The 16,850-nt window shown below is 40.1% G+C and overlaps 1 protein-coding gene across 1 annotated transcript in view; it reads left to right on the forward strand.

Annotated features, from left to right (window-relative positions):
- CSAD (cysteine sulfinic acid decarboxylase) overlaps window positions 1-16,850 on the forward strand; it is a 39,958-nt gene that overhangs the window by 11,069 nt on the left and 12,039 nt on the right. Inside the window, exons 6-11 of the mRNA XM_018556208.1 lie at window positions 1,707-1,822; window positions 11,362-11,441; window positions 12,297-12,351; window positions 12,562-12,678; window positions 13,971-14,035; window positions 14,740-14,821. Of these exons, the coding sequence (XP_018411710.1) occupies window positions 1,707-1,822; window positions 11,362-11,441; window positions 12,297-12,351; window positions 12,562-12,678; window positions 13,971-14,035; window positions 14,740-14,821 (515 nt within the window). The remainder of the gene's footprint in view (window positions 1-1,706; window positions 1,823-11,361; window positions 11,442-12,296; window positions 12,352-12,561; window positions 12,679-13,970; window positions 14,036-14,739; window positions 14,822-16,850) is intronic.

Consider the following 16,850-nt stretch of genomic DNA (forward strand, 5'->3'; position numbering starts at 1 on the left):
CACCCCCACTACGTCTGATTTCTTGTATGCAATGCCATGGATTGGTGAGGCATGATTAAACCATTGTGATTTAGTCACAATGAGCATGGTAAAACAAAGGCAGTTTTTTTTCCCATTAATATTATGATACCAATATTTGTTTATATCGTTATCATATCGGCATCAAAGAGTTTATATTTGAACTCATGAAAATACAAATTATATTCAGTGATTTGTCCCTTTTCATAAAGATACTAAAAATATGTTTCTTGTAAAAAGCATGGTGCAGTTATTTACCAAGGAAAGGTTTATTTTCTTCACAATTACAGGTTTGCTGAAACTATTCTGTGCAGATCTAATTAGAATGCTTTGAACTGTATATAGGCGTGAATGAAAAAAGCATTATATAACGCTGTTTGAAGGCTCCATTCATACAGCCTGAAAACCAAAATTAAAAAAATATTGTATGACATATAGATGAATGAAGCCTGCAACCATTGCTTGGAGGCTTCGTTCATTTTTCAGCTGCTGTCAATGGTACAGAGAGCAGGACTTATCTTTCAAAGTGACAAGTCTCAAAGGTTAAACTATCAGAGCTGATCTCTCAGTGTAATGTGTGGGAGTTGCAGGTCCATGAGCCCTTTGCTCATTGTTGAGCCACAGATCTATGCCTCTCCTGCCTTTGCATCTGCCCTGGGCATATCTACTATGCCTCTGTTAATGCAAATCTTGACTGTTTACACAACTACTGCTATGCAGCACGAATCTTCTGAACAGTGTTCGGCACACTATTCAGATGTTCTATTGAGAAATGCAGAGTAACAACATTATTGCTACTTCATATTTACTGTGTTTCATTCACGTGTATATCAAATGGATGACCTTTGATATGTATATGATGTCAGCTAAAGCAACTCTACCAGTAAAATACAACAAAAAAATAAAAATAAAATGTGTTCATTTTTTAACACCATACTACCCTTCAGCAAACCCTAATCTGCCCTATTTAAATCCTTTCTCCCCTTTTCCTATTAATGATTAATTTTCATCTGATTTTTTTTTTTTTTTACCAATAATATTTTAAATTATTTGTTTTCATATTTTTTTGTTTGTTTCTTCTGCTGGCATTTTATTAACAATTGTGCAACATAAAACCTTTATTTATTTGTAAATAACTTTGCCATGCTTTGTATCAGAAATGAGATGATAGTATCACTATTGATGGAAAAAATTAAAGAAAAGAATAAATAACTTTTATTTACAACAACATTAGTTGTTTTAAAACTTACACTGCTAAAAATCCAAAACTTTCTTTTTGTTATATCTTTATGTCTATACAGGTATATTGCATAGAGAATAAAAAACTGAAAGCCCATATCACCAAAAGAAACCTGTCTCGAAAAAAAAGTACATGTATTACATCTTTATTTTAAGTAATGAAGTTATGCTGAATCAATAGGCCCATAGCTGTAAGATAAAAATAAGCTGGTCTGCTGTAATACCCTCCCACTCCTCTCCTGCACTTACTGCCTGCTAAGACAATAGGGTTGCTGGTAATATCCAACATTGCCTATTCTGATACAAGCACAATTTTTTTAATTGGAATTTAAAGAGATTTGTATATGGAAAGTGCCTTGGAGTGGGTGACTCAAAGCTGTTAGCCTGCCTAGGGCCTTGTTTGTTCTTAATCTGGATTTGCTTTTAGGACTTCTCATCTCTTATTGCAGGAGGCTCCATATCTAATATGTATGCCATAAACGTGGCTCGATTTCAGCGTTTTCCACACTGCAAAGAAAAAGGCCTGCATGCCCTTCCCAGACTGGCATTGTTTACCTCACAAGAGGTGAGACAAAGACAGTATTATTGTTATTCATTTATTAATGACTGGTGTGTATAGCAAGAGCTAAAGCAACTCCATGTCATACACATACAAAGAAAAGAAACATATAAGAAATATATTGCCCAGCAATTTAGAAAATAACAAGCATGATACATCAACAGTATAACTCTATCATTATTTATCTAGAGCAGTTACCTCCCCTCTAGTGATGTGATGTCTGCAAGATCATTTGTCACCACTGACATCTTCCAAGGTTCAGAATCTTTAGCCATCTTGATTGGCTGGTCCGGGATGACATAATTCCCACACATGCTCACGGGACTTAAAAGAGAACTAAGGGGTAAGTGTTTTTCCCCATAGTTCTCTTAAGGGTCACGGGAGGACATATACTAGCGTCCTCCTGTGACCCAAAGCTCAATATATCGTGAGCTACAGCTCGCGGTATACTGAGACCGCCGCAGCCGACACGGATCCGAACAATGCTATCGAGATCCACCCAGCTGCGTGAATGACAGCGGGCTCTGCCTATCTAGAGGCAGAACCAGCTGTACCCTCTCCCTCCCCGTCCATTCCTCCAGTCATCACTGGAGGATCGGAGCTGGGAGGGTGGGAATCCCAGCGGGGAGCGGTGACTGACAGTCACCGCTCTCTGCAGGCGTTATTAAGCTCAGAGTACCAGTCAGGGTTTACCATTCTCCTCTGAGAATCCCAGCCAGGATTTCCAGAAGATCCCCTACTAATGGATCTCACAGGGTCCAGGCCAGTGTACCCTGAGGCTGGGCGTGTCGTCTCTGATTAAGAAGGGTATTTAAGCACTAGCTCTGCAAGGAGCTGGTACTGTGTCTTTTTGCCAGCTTCCTGTTCATCTAAAGAGCTTATACTGCTGCTGTTTTGTTGTTGCTGACCCGGACCGTCTGACCCTTCTTCTCTTGCTGCCCGCCCTGATCTTCTGCCTGGACCCGACTTTGCTCTTGTCTCCTGCGTTTATCCTCTGATTAATCGTTGCTGACCGGGGACCATCCGACCACCCTGCCTTGAACTCTGCCTGGATCTGACTACTGTCTCCTCATTGGAGCCCTCCTGTTCTCGTCCATCCCTTGGCAGGGCAACCCTGGCGATCGTGACCTGGTACCAGCAAGCAGCCTAGCCCATCTCCACCATCAGGAGCTCTGGTGAACACCGGCTGGTACTTAGACTCCGCCCCTCAGGGAAGCCCGTGTCACCTGCCAGGGGGTGTCACCCTAACAGCAGGGAGATGATTGAGAAGTGAGCGAGCAAAGGTATGCGTTCGCTCAATCCCTGATCTATTGAGCCGACGTGTGACCGTTTCATTGTCACAGGTCGGCTTGAACTGTGAGGTTGAGTGATTTTCACTCACTTCATAGTTCTCCTTTAACTTAAGCTGCCCATACACCTTACAATTTATCTGCAGATTTTCTGTGGTCAGATGGAAAAGGTGCAACAGATTCCTCCATCTATACTTAACTGTGTGGATGGAGTAATCTCCACCTGGGCCAATCTGTTGCACTTTTTCCATCTGACCACAGAAAATCTGCAGATAATGGTAAGGTGTGTGGGCACCTTATTGCAGAAGACACATATAGATCCTCTTTTTTGTAATCCTCAACTGGGCTGATGATCACAGAAGGATAATATCAAGACAAATTCAGCCACTGACGCTAGTTTAGTTTAAAAATATATTATATATAGGAGAGAGTAATGAGATAACCTCATCAGTCTGTTGCTGCTGCTTCATTGTGCAACCACAGGCTGGAGACAGGGAAGCATTGAAACTGTATTGCTTAACAGTAGTAGAGAAAAGTAAGGTCACCAAATTGGCAGGGCAGTGAACCTTTCAGGACGTGGTGGACAAAATTACAGATCCTTTAGTAGGTAAAACATTTTCTGTTTATGTATTTTAAATGTTAATTATTAACTGCTTGCCTTGATTCAGCTTTAAGCTGTGACTTCCACAGGAAGCTATTCATGGGACTCACACATTTTTGCTTTGCATATGGAGGTTATTAATTCCATTGCTATGACCTTCCTTATGAGTGAGAAAGATTTGCTGAAGTTAGCATTATGTCTTGACTGTTGCAATGACATCATCTTACCTCAGAAAATAATATATCAGCACAATAAAGGGCCAGTAGACTGACTGACGTCAATGTGTGCCAGAAACTGGCCGGGACGCCAGCCAGAGGGTCAACCAGTGACATTAGAGAGCTGGTCTAAGATCTCTGAGCAACCTGGATGCTCTGCCCAGTAAGTGGGTGGCAGGCACAACTGCTGCCCTCCCACGTGACCCAATGAGAAATCACATGAGGGAACCGCCCCACGCTGCCTCATTATAGGGATGGCTCTGATTATAACCTGGAAGTAACTTTTAATACAGGCCAAAGTAATCTGATGTTTTGCTCTCACAGACTGGCTTACCAGTGGACAACACCAGTAACTAGTCAAGCTTAGGTAATCTGTCCAGTCACCATATTCTCCCAAATCTGGAGCCTGGTGCATAATGCTTTAGATGTACTATGCACAATAATATGACATGGAGTCTCACATCATGTACAATTTTGATAAGGGCCAGGGAAGAAATCCAGCCAAATATGAAGTTATGTTCCAATATACATTTAAAGGGAATATATTTAAGTCTTTATATTAGGATAGAAAAAATGTTTGTCAATGGTGGCCTTTAAAACATTTCAAGGAAAACTTCCAATAAGCTGAAATTATTGCGTGTATTGTGTTTTTTAGTGCATTTGTAATGTGATTTAAGAGCCTAGAGCTCCTCCTTCTGGCTGGTAAAACATAAAATACCTTATTTTATTACTATTATTGCAAAATTAGGCAACAAAATAACTATTTATTTTCTTTTACAAACAGTACTTTTTTTTACATACCTAAATCTGAAATATTACAAGTTAACGCTTTGTACTGTATTTTCATATGCAGCCAACAGGTAGAGCCCTCAACTTCTTTTCAAATGTTTTGAATTTCCCCTTACTGTTGAAGAAAAATGTGTACAGAAATCAGGACCTCAAGTTGAAAGTTGCACCTACAAATGAGTCAAAACCAGGGACTTATTCCTGTATACCTGAACACAATCATCCAATCACAATGCCCACATGCTTTTGGCCATATAATGTGTTTAAATATTATATATAGATACCATGTATATACATTTTTAGTTTGAAAATGTATATAAACTTAAAAAAGAAAAAAATTGTCTACAGTTATAATAGCTGACTTTCCATATTTTATATCTTTTGCATTTCCTGGCAGTAGCAATTATGTCTGGCTCTTCTACTTCAAGCTATGTAAGCTGTTGATATTTATTTTAAGAGAGTACGCAGTGTTCTGGTTATTCGGCAATCATATTATTAGTATTTATTTTTTCTGTGGATTTTCAAGATAACGTTATTATTTTTTTTGGCTGCAAGACAGACAAGATGCATCTGCTGATTTTTTTTTTCTATTTAACATAAGGGTCACTTATGCCATCTAGAGGAAGTTTTATTAGCTGTTTCAAAGAATATCACCATTATGATTGTTTTAGCCGCTAATAAAAAGCACAAGTAAAAGCAGTTGTAATACAAGTATTTTCCATACATGATAGCTTTATCTCAGAAAAGAAACATTTTAACTGCTGGAAAAATGCAAACATTTAGTTTATAGTGTATCTAAACACAAACATTTAAATGTAATAAACATTCGCTTCCCAGTCCTTATATGTGGTGACTGCATAAGCTTTCTTTTTTAGGTATGTGCAAAAGGTGAACAATAGGTTTTCTGGCGAGGCCAGTCTAAAACCTAATAAAGTGTGTGAAACAAAACTCACTACAAATAAATAGATAAAAACACTCTAACCATAATGCACTAGACAATTATAACCAATAAAAATCCATTCCAATGAATTAAATAGACGAAAGGTATTTAAAAACATCAAAAAAGTGTCCAATAAGAAAAAAATCCAGGTGAACGGTAGATTCCGTGTGCAAATATACAAATGTGCAAAAATAGCAATGTACTTGAAGTTGATACGAACTGCCCCTCTCGGGTGGGTACTTACCAAAGGGAAGTTGGTAAGAAGCTCTTAGTGAGTGATACCGTGATTAGGCTTTAGCACAGACGTGTTCTCTGCCAGTCCCGGCAGCTGAAACAATTGATTTTCTCCTCTAAGCCGTTGGCTATAAGTCAAAGATGAGGAGTCCGATATATTCTGATAAAAATGCTTGTAAGTTTTTTTCACCAGTGGCTTCCTGCAACAATCCAAAGACCAGTCTGAAAGCTCAAGAAGTAGCGCAGGGCCCCAGCATTGCCGCTTCAGCGGCTTTGAGACAAGCTAGGGCCCTATCAGCGACGCTGCTCGTCTGATGTCGGACTGTGCCCAGCGCGTCCGGGCAGCAAGCTACTTCTTGAGCTTTCAGACTGGTCTTTGGATTGTTGCAGGAAGCCACTGGTGAAAAAAACTTACAAGCATTTTTATCAGAAAATATCGGACTCCTCATCTTTGAGTTATAGCAAACGGCTTAGAGGAGAAAATCAATTGTTTCAGCTGCCGGGACTCGCAGAGAACACGTCTGTGCTAAAGCCTAATCACGGTATCACTCACTAAGAGCTTCTTACCAACTTCCCTTTGGTAAGTACCCACCCGAGAGGGGCAGTTCGGATCAACTTCAAGTACATTGCTATTTTTGCACATTTGTATATTTGCACACGGAATCTACCGTTCACCTGGATTATTTTCTTATTGGACACTTTTTTGATGTTTTTAAATACCTTTCGTCTATTTAATTCATTGGAATGGATTTTTATTGGTTATAATTGTCTAGTGCATTATGGTTAGAGTGTTTTTATCTATTTATTTGTAGTGAGTTTTGTTTCACACACTTTATTAGGTTTTAGACTGGCCTTGCCAGAAAACATATTGTTCACCTTTTGCACATACATTCACCCTTAGCGCTTTGTTTTTTTCGATCATACTAGGATTTATCCCTTTTCAGAGCAGCTTCGGGTTTTATTATATTTATTCACACATATTTTTATTAATTCATTTATTCTAACTACCACCTCTCTCCAGAAGCGCAGATTTATCTATTTACATTTCTTTTTTAGGTGTTGTTTCCTTTATATTCACCTAGTGATCCTGCCAGTATTTATGGAGGAGTTGTAAAGTAACTCTAGGCTGCTCTTCTGACTTGGACTAAAAACACCTCCCCCTTTCCTCAGGACACAGTGGGGGAAAGCTGATAACATTGTTTGGGGATTTCAGTACAGTCCAAAGGAAATTACAAAGGCAGAACATTTCTGATACGAACAACACATATTTTACGGTACCTCAAGGAAATGTACATAGCCTGAAAAAAGAAAACTAATGCTGCCACCAACATCAAATATTACTAAAGCTGAAAAGCACATAACAGGCATAAAATATGTCCTGGAAAAGAAGGGTTAAATATCATATTGCTGTACAGTGAGTAGTTTCAGTATTACTGCTGTGGAACCAGAATACAGCTAATACTCCAATAAGTTGGCCACCAGTGGCACATTTACGGCCACCATGGAAAGATCTTGTTGGGCATAACCTCCCGATCTTACAGACCTGTTGTAAGCAGAAGATGTGTTAAATGGTAGAGCAGAACAAGCAACCCCCAGGGTGCGCGCAGGGGCACTTTTGTATTCTGCTTTTAATCATGTGACCTGCTCTGATGTCGCATGTGTCACATGTGACCCTGCTTGGGTCTGCTATCCAACATGTCTGCTCAGAGCCCTCTTTTTGATGAACTGGGATCCAATAGCAGCTGCAACTAGAGGGGGGGAGTGCAAAACCAAAGAGACAAAGTCCTTCACTATGGGGTCTATTCAGGGCAGCCATCAGGGGGGTACTGTCGATACTCATGTAAGGGGTCCGGGCAGCCTGGGGGACCCGCCCGGGTCCCTTACATGACTATCGGCCACCTGTGAAGGGTAAGGAGGCGGAGGCCTGGCCCTAGTAGCGCAGGGCCCAAGCATTGCCGCTTCAGCGGCTTTGAGACAAGCTAGGGCCCTATCAGCGACGCTGCTCGTCTGATGTCGGACTGGCCGGAAGTGATGTCACGTTAGTGACGTGCCGTCACTTCTGGCCGGTCCGGCGGCAGACGAGGCCATGTGTGCAGGTAAGAGGAGCTAGGAAGGAAGGAAGGAAGGAAAGGAGGGAGGGATGCAGCCCTGACCAGCCCACCTGAGATCCCTTCAGAGCCCACCATAGACAGTCTCAAATGGGCTGTGCAGCATCTATGGTGGGCTCTGCAGGGTCACTCTCAGGTGGGTCCTGTGCCCAGCGCCTCACTAAGCCCTGCGTCCAGCATGTCACTAAGCCCTGCGTCCAGCGTGTCACTAAGCCCTGCGTCCAGAGCATCACTAAGCCCTGCGTCCAGCGGCGCAGGGTGCCCGGTCTAAAGCCGTGTAAGGGGCACCAAAATTTCTGAGGGCTGCAATAGCCAATAGTAAACTAGCATTGCACCCGCCCTCTGCTGCAGTTCTCCATCAGGTCCATCAGCAGAGGGCGGGTGCAATGTTTACTATTGGCTATTGCAAATTGAAATAGCCAATAGGAATCTAGCAATGCATTCCTATGGCCAAAATTTGTAATTTTTTTTTCTATTCTGACAGAATAAAGAAAAAATACGAAAAAGCAGTGTTTCTCTCCTGGGCGGCCGGAACCCGAAACCATGCGAAGCAAGCCGTTGTACAGCTGATTTCAGCCAATATACGACTGAAATCAGCCATACAAGCCTGAAATCAATTGCCGAACAGTGTTCGGCTCACTTCACTTGGGGTCGGTTGTTCACTCAGCTGCCCTCGGCAGCTTAGTGAATAGACCCCTATGTGTCAATCAGGTTGCCATACAACCTTTCTGATTGAAATATCTTTATACCGGAGAACAATAGTTGTCTGTTTTTATTGCTACTACTAATGATGCAAATTCATATACAAGTATACAGGCTGAAATAGTAAACAGATAAAAACTGAGAATATGAAGCACACTTTTGTGATCTGTTCCTTTATCCTCTTCAGAGCTTAAATATTTCCATGACCAGATGGTGGAGATTTCCATACATGTACAATGTCCTACAGTGAAATAGTGAATGATCAGAAATTTCTACTTGGTCCAATCATCTCAGTTTTACTGCTCGTGTTTGATCTTTCTACACACATGCATGCTCAGCTAATTTTTTGAATTTGGCTTAAAATTACTTTTTTTTTAAAGAAAATGTTACTTTATAGAAGTCATTAAACAGAGTCATGAAGCACAACATTAAGTGCAAGGTGCAAGTTACATAGCCTCATGAAGTGAGGAGAGAAGGTACCAACAATTAGGTGTACATATCATAGTAACACATCAGCTGTAAAAGGTTAATAAGACAAAGGAAAATAGTACATGTAACTCCATGAGTAGTACCTATTCTGATAAAAATACCTGGTCATGAATATTTAAAGGCGGGAGCAGAGCATCTATGTCATATCCTTGAATAATATCTGTTCATTTATTGGGGCGGGGAGATTGCTTCCATATTTATGAGGTGTATAAGGTCTAAGTAGGACAAAATTACTTTTTTAATGCCAAACTGACTGTGTTTTCCGTAAACACATAGAAACTATTTATTTAATATGACCAGCTCTGTTTGCTGGCAATAAAAACCCCATTCTGCAGTACAACAGCTTGCTGTGGAGTGGAATTTCTCCACCCTCTCCAGTACAATGGCCTGGATTGTAGAATTCAACATGGCCTTTCACAAAGGAGCATTAAACCAGGTCACATATGATTTCCAAGAACTTACTCAACAATGAACCTATTTCTCTACATAGAAATATGGCTCTCATACAGTCACAAGATTTCATGTATTCCTTTGATTAAAGCAAAGTCTTATCAATGTATAATTTTATCTGAGGAGGGAATCAATGTGCTGCAAATACTAGTACAGTTATTATTTATTTTTAAATGGAAATGTTTTAGGAGTGAATACAGTGAATCCATTATTAAGAAATTTTATTTTCCTACCTACCAAAGTACCATTTAGGGCTCGTTCACACAGATGCAATGAAAATGTACACACTATCATGAAATTTAACATGTGTTGCCACATGATTCAAATGAGTTGCTCTCTATTCAATTAAATTAAAATAAATTAATTTTAATAAATTAAAACGCACTGTAATACACTGTTCTGGTGACAATGAGCCACATTGATATGAACGCATTTGTAAAGTACAATGCATTTTGTCTGCATTACAAAATTGCATCTGCATGTAACTGCATCTAATTTTTTTAGAAAAGCTAGGGATATCATAGAGATACAGTTCTCTGTAGATTTAACAAATCAGCATGCATATATTCAGCAGAATCAAAACTTTCCAATTTTACCAATCAGTTAATATCTGTTTTAAAGCGAATTCACTCTTCACTCATTATGGTTAAATTATGTTCTTGTTTTTATTATACGGGATATATATAGCGGCAACAGTTTGTGCAGCGCTTTACAAAAAAAGGAAGATAGCACAGTTACAATACAGATCAATACCAAAGGGTTAGGAGGGCCCTGCTCTTGAGAGCTTACAATCTAAAAGTAGGGGCAAGTGATACAAAAGGAATTGTGAGGGATGAGCTAAAGGAAGAAATAGAAGTACAGTTATTATGTGGAGTCGAAATAGGCTTCCCTAAAATGAAGGATTGCCAAAAGATGGACAGGGCAGGAGATAGGCGGACACATTGGGGTATGGAGGTCTATAAATATTGTAATTTGCATTGAAAAATGGCTGAATAATATAGTAAAACCTTGGTTCATGCATGCCCAAGCAAAATGCTGATGATCCTCCTATTGCCATTGTTGACACCCCAACCCCCCACCCCCCACTGAAAAAGCAGGAAAAATTTGCGCTTAGTAGTAAAGCTGAATCTTGCATGTCAGAAGTTTTGGAGTTTTTGAAAACAGAGCTATTAATGAATTTATCACTTTAACTTAAATTTTAGTTCAGCTAAATAGTTTGGCATTGTTGGACAACCATACACTTATATACAATAGGAAGAAGGACACCTGAGACCAGGTAGCATTGTGACATCATTCATTATCACCAAAATGATTGCACAGTAACAGATTCTTAAAATGCATACATGTCACCTAGCGATTGAGTTAGGCTGTTCATTTTGCAAGGGAATTTGAACTTTGTAAGGGAATTTATCCTTAGCTTAGTGAATGAGGTGAAGCTCTGCTGACTTCCATCATCCAATCATGTACAAGCAAAAATACTTTTTTTTTCTTTTTATTTCCCTTGCTTGGGATTGGGTATGCTTTGCAAAGTGAGTTTTCACCACATTCACTAAAGTAATGGAAAATACCCTTGCAAAGTGCAAAATCCATTGCAGAGTGAACAGCCTATTTGCCTTTAGTAAATTAGGGTCAAGATTGAAAATATTTTTTATTTTTTTACTATTATGTTGTTTTCTGGTTAGAAAATGTTAAAATGAACCTTCTATGCATAACCTGATCTAATTTCTATAGAGTCATTATTCCATCCAGAAAGGGGCAGCATTCCTTGGGATTGGAACTGATAATGTTATCCTTGTGAAGACAGACAGCAGGTAACAATACATATTAATGAAAGTGCATAGAAGGAACTGTTTCCTAAATTTTATTTAGCAATGTTTGCTGTTCACGGTTTTACTAAATGATCACTCATTTGTAAATGTAAGCTTTTATATTTTTTAAATATAATTTTAACTCCTACCATATAAAATCCAATGGTTCATTAATGGCATGGTTGAGGAGCAGAGGGAAATCCAGGTTGTCCTTGATAAATGTGGGATCTTCGCTGCCCTTGAGAAATAGGGGATGTTCAGAAAGTAATTGTTAAAAATGGGCTCTACTCTGCCAATGACATGACCTTTATAGGCCTGGGGGATGGAACTAGAGAAATAGAGGGATGTCTAAGTGGTCAGTGCCTCCCCATTTCTAAGTATCAGGGCATTAACATACCTAAGGGTATGAGAGACTTCAAGGATTTTAGTTGACCTTTAACATTCTGCATTTGAAAACACACTATTTATTGTACCCAGGATATGCTGGCTGGAGATGATATACAGTTATGAGGGTGAGTTTTGATATAAGAATAGTTGGAGGCTGTATAGGGGAGAGCATGGGCTTAGAAGAAAAAAAGATGTAAAGGAAGGAAAAAATAGGCATACAAATGAGGAAAAAGAAGCTAACATGTTTGCATAGTATGTACAGTATATAACAAATCCTCTAACCTAAATTAGGCAATGTATAGAAATGATATTGAACAATTCCTACCAGAAATTAAGTGTAAAAAAGTCAACCCAAACTGTGCCTAGATCTTCCCAAACTATACTTAGATCAGTCACCTATCTGTTAATGTGTCAGACACATTAACAGATAGATACACTCATAACATGGTCTATGTCTTTATTTTAATACAGAGGAAAAATGGAGCCAGAAGACCTTGAGCACAAAATACAAGAGGCAAAATCAATGGTAATGTAGATTAGGAGGTATGGAATAGCATGTGGAAACATTACTACATTCTGAATTAACTCTCTCCCAGACCAATTCCTACATTATCTACTTCCCTAATGCACACAATACTAGGACTTATCCTATATACATCTACTGTATCTACCAGTCTCTCTATCCTATGAATTTATGTGACCACATTCAAAGATAATATCTTTTTTTTTTTTGTAGGCCTCTGTCCCTTTCCTTGTTAGTACAACTTGTGGGACGACTGTTTTAGGGGCTTTTGATCCCCTCCCAGACATTGCGAAAGTGTGTCAGCAACATGGTCTCTGGCTACACGTTGATGTAAGTTTAAAGAGGAACTTTATCCTTATCTTTAAAATGACAACAAAGGCACCTTTAGAAGTGTTTAGTAATGACAATCTACTAACAGATACTTATAGATAATTGCCGGGTTTTTATTCTTTGTATACCTTATTTTTCTTTTCCTCCCCATTCTTCTCATGGTGGCCAATTTCACAAAGGTTAATCTATCTCTCTTTACTTCCTGGAACCTTGGCACATGTGACCATGCACATTATGAGATTTCCCAGCAATGCACTGTGATGCAACCTTACCAGGATGCATCTCTTACTCACGGCTACATCAATAATGTCTATGAGGACCAGGAAGTGGAAAAACAATAATTGGAACTAAAAGCAAAATATTTTTGTTTAACTAATGAATGTAAGATGATTTCATATTAGCATGCAGAGCTACATGCTAATATGAATTTATGTGAAAGGGGGTAAAGGTCCACTTTAAGTTCATGTGCATTGTAAAATGTGATTGCACTGTGTTGTCCAGTTGTAGATTAATGTAAACATGTCACAAACCTGTGCAATTCTACACTGTGTATATGATGAACAAATGCACAAGCTGAGGTTACTACATTTGAACTTATCCTGTAAAAGGTGAACTTGCTACTTCCCAGCAGTGGCGTCACAAGGGGGGTGCGGTGGTGCGGCCCGCACCCGGGTGACACCATCGGAGGGGTGACACCAAAATGACTTACAGTCATTTTGGTGTCACCCCCCTCTTGAAAAGTCGGGCGCTCGGTCATGGACCGAACGCCCGACAGTATCAGGAGAGAGGAGGGGACCCGGCGGCATACCTTATCCCGCCGGGTGACTGTCCCCTCCTCTCTTTGCCGGCGTCCATCACCAAGATGGCCGCCGGCAGGTATCGGAATACGGCCGCGCGTGCACGATGACGTCATTGCGCATGCGCGGTGACGTCTCAGCGGTGTGACACTCGGACACCGCTCCGGGTGTCACCCAGCCTCGGGACGCCACTGCTTCCCAGTACCCTGCCTCCCAAACCTCCTTATTGGTTCTTAAGGCCCCTTTCACACGGGCGGTCCAATCAGGTCCGCCTGTCAGTTTTTCAGACGGACCCGATTGGATGCCCAATGCAAGTCTATGGTTAGCCATGTGTAAACGGACGATTACACCTGGTTACCTCTGCCTCCGATCGGTGTTCGGTCGGGTTTGCTGACCGCTCAATGGTCAAGTGTTTCTTTTAATGACTATGATGTTGAGCAAATAACATATTTGATCAGTTATTAAAGTTCTAATAAATGTACTGCTATCCAACAGGCTGCCTGGGGTGGCAGTGCTCTTTTATCCAACCGCCATAGGCAGCTCCTGAACGGAATTGAAAAGTAAGTATTGACCGAAATTTTACAAACTTCATGCAGAGTTGCAGACTATTACTAATGTCTTTTCTATTAAATAAACAAAGATGGACTGTGCAAAATCACTGCTTATGAAGAGTGCACAAAGGAACCTTTATAGAGAAGTCTTTGTAAGTCGACAGCCTGTACGTAGTTGAATGAATTGGGTTTGCAAAATGTCTGGTAGTGGAGGGTTACAGACGATGGGAGGCCTGTAAGGTTGGCCATGGTGAAAAAGACAATGAGGGTCCTTTACAAAGTGCCAATAATAGTTCTGAGGTAAGGTCGTTGATAGTAGTGGTTACAGATAAAGTGTGTTTGGATGTGGGGTATCTGTTCAGAACAAATGTCAGTATTTTCTATTTCTTCTATATAGATTATTGATTTCATAAGGAAAAAAAAATTTAACTGATGGCTAGAGTTCGAAATAGCCTTTCATTATTTTAATTCATCTGATCTAAAGATTGTTAAAATGAGTCCAGCATGGCTTACTGTGCCAGTGGCTACAGTAAGTGACATTACAGCAAGCCTACTGTATGTTAGTTGAAGTCCTTCGAGCATTTAAGACAATTCATTTATTGAGAGTACCTTCATGACATGGATGGCTAAAACCTGGATAATTCTAAATATCTATATGATAGTGATTTTACTGTATATACTTTTTGTTCAATATTTTGTTGACTTTGTTACAGAGCAAATTCTGTGACCTGGAATCCCCATAAATTACTAGGTGTTGGTTTGCAGTGTTCTGCTTTTCTCCTCCAAGACACAACAGTAAGTTGTCAGAAAATAAATATCTCTTTTTGGCCTCTTTATTTATCCTATTCTATCAGAAAAATTATTTGAAATGTTCAACCAATGTGTCTTGCCTGTTATTCAAAACATTTAACAGTAAGAAACAATGCTAAAAATAGCGAAACTTTAAAGTCACATAATTATACCTTCTCACCAGACCAGCGCATCTTTGAGGAGATACTCATCAAAGGTGTACTAAGGATAAACGTGGCTATACCCCTTTGCAAGAATGTTTATCCTAAGTGCTGCTTTGTGTTGTACTCCTGGGTCATGATCACCTGTATATATCACATATGCTCACTATTCTGGTAGTGTACATGAGACTATAGTCTCTTGCTCACCCTTATCTATGAGTTAAATGGAAACTTTAACTGGTTTTAGGTCAGTTTTATTTGCATTTTCATTTAACGTGAATCTTGCATGAAGTCTGGATTAATCCCTGTTGTGTCGATTGTGCTCTCAGATCCCACTCTGTGCAAAGATCTTCCTGCTCGCTCTGGGTCAGCAATCCATGCACCAGCAGATTGAGAGGTACATCACTGGACTGGGTTATCTGAGAAGTTAACACTTTACACACAGTAGCTGCCACCACATTTTTAATGAAAACACACTTTTTAACAGCATCTGCTGTTGCAATTCAGAACTAGACGTTTGATTTGCTTGCAGGGTAAAACCAATCTGAAATTTCACTGACCCTCACCCATGTGACTTTTTCAGTATTCTTAGTAGTTTAGATGTCAAAGGAGAGCACAGAGCTGTCAAATGCAGCAGCTCTTCTTGACCCTCAAAAGGGTTTTCCAGATCTAATAACATCTAATCAAATTGTTAGAATCCAGAGCGCCTCCAGGTGGCCTCCAGGTGGCGCTGGAGCTAGCCCTGCAGTTCCAGTGCTCACCTGCGGGTGTCTCCCAGCACTTAGCCATCACCTGGTGCTTCCTGGGAGGGTATTTAAACCCTCCCTGCAGTCAGGATGATGGCTCAGTGGGTTTTTTTTCCATTTAAGATTTTTATTTTATTGAATATAAGCAAAGAAAAAGGCATACATGTATTGTGATCAAACATATCACATCTTCCTGGCAATGTGCCACATAACAAGCCAACAAATAGGATGTCATACTGTACAGTATAATACATCAGCAGATCCAGAACCAGAGAGCCAACTTTACCTTTAACACGTCAATAGAGTGGGTGTATGCACGATGGCTCAGTGTTGTTTCCTATTTCCTGTTTGAACCTTGTTTACCTGTGAGTCCTGAATCCTGTTTTGAATCTTGTTACCTGTGAGTCCTGAATCCTGTTTTGAACCTTGTTACCTGTGAGTCCTGAATCCTGTTCTGAATCTTGTTACCTGTGAGTCCTGAACCCTGTTTGTAGTCCTGTTTCATGTGTCTTTTGTTTGCTGTCCTGAGCCTTGTTGTTGGTTGTTGCTATTAGTCTAAGTTGTATAATAAACAAACTATACAAATCTAACATCCTTGCCTGGTTCGTGTAACATACTTGCCTTGTCCGTGTGGTCACACGTGTTTGGTCTGCCTGTGTGGGTACCTGCGGAGGTGTGGGGTCACCTGTGCCGGTATCCCTGACACAAAGGGTCCAGGTGGTGTGTGCATACGTATCCTAAAGTATTTATTATGTTCATCAGACACACCCTTAATGCCAAATATCTTAAATATATTTTATTTCCAGATGACAAGGTTTCACAATCCAACAAACACCACGTAAAGTCACAAACAAAAAAAGTTTAAAAAAATAACAGGTCACAAAAATAAAAAAGTAAACCCCCCCCCCCCAATGTTTAAGTCCCCCCCCCCTTCGCTTACGCACATATAAACGTAAATACGCGTCGCCAGTGCGCGAAAATGACAATTGCGCCACACATGTTACATATTGAAGCGAACGTCGCAGTGAGAGCAATCATTTTAGGGCCATCAATCACTGATAACACTAAACTGATGAGCGGTAAAAGCTTTTAATGCGTCGCCTATGGCCAATTTTGGGTAATGTAGTT

Source organism: Nanorana parkeri, unplaced genomic scaffold (genome assembly GCF_000935625.1).
Source record: "Nanorana parkeri isolate BGI_ZX_2015 unplaced genomic scaffold, ASM93562v1 scaffold228, whole genome shotgun sequence".
NCBI classification, from domain to species: domain Eukaryota; kingdom Metazoa; phylum Chordata; class Amphibia; order Anura; family Dicroglossidae; genus Nanorana; species Nanorana parkeri.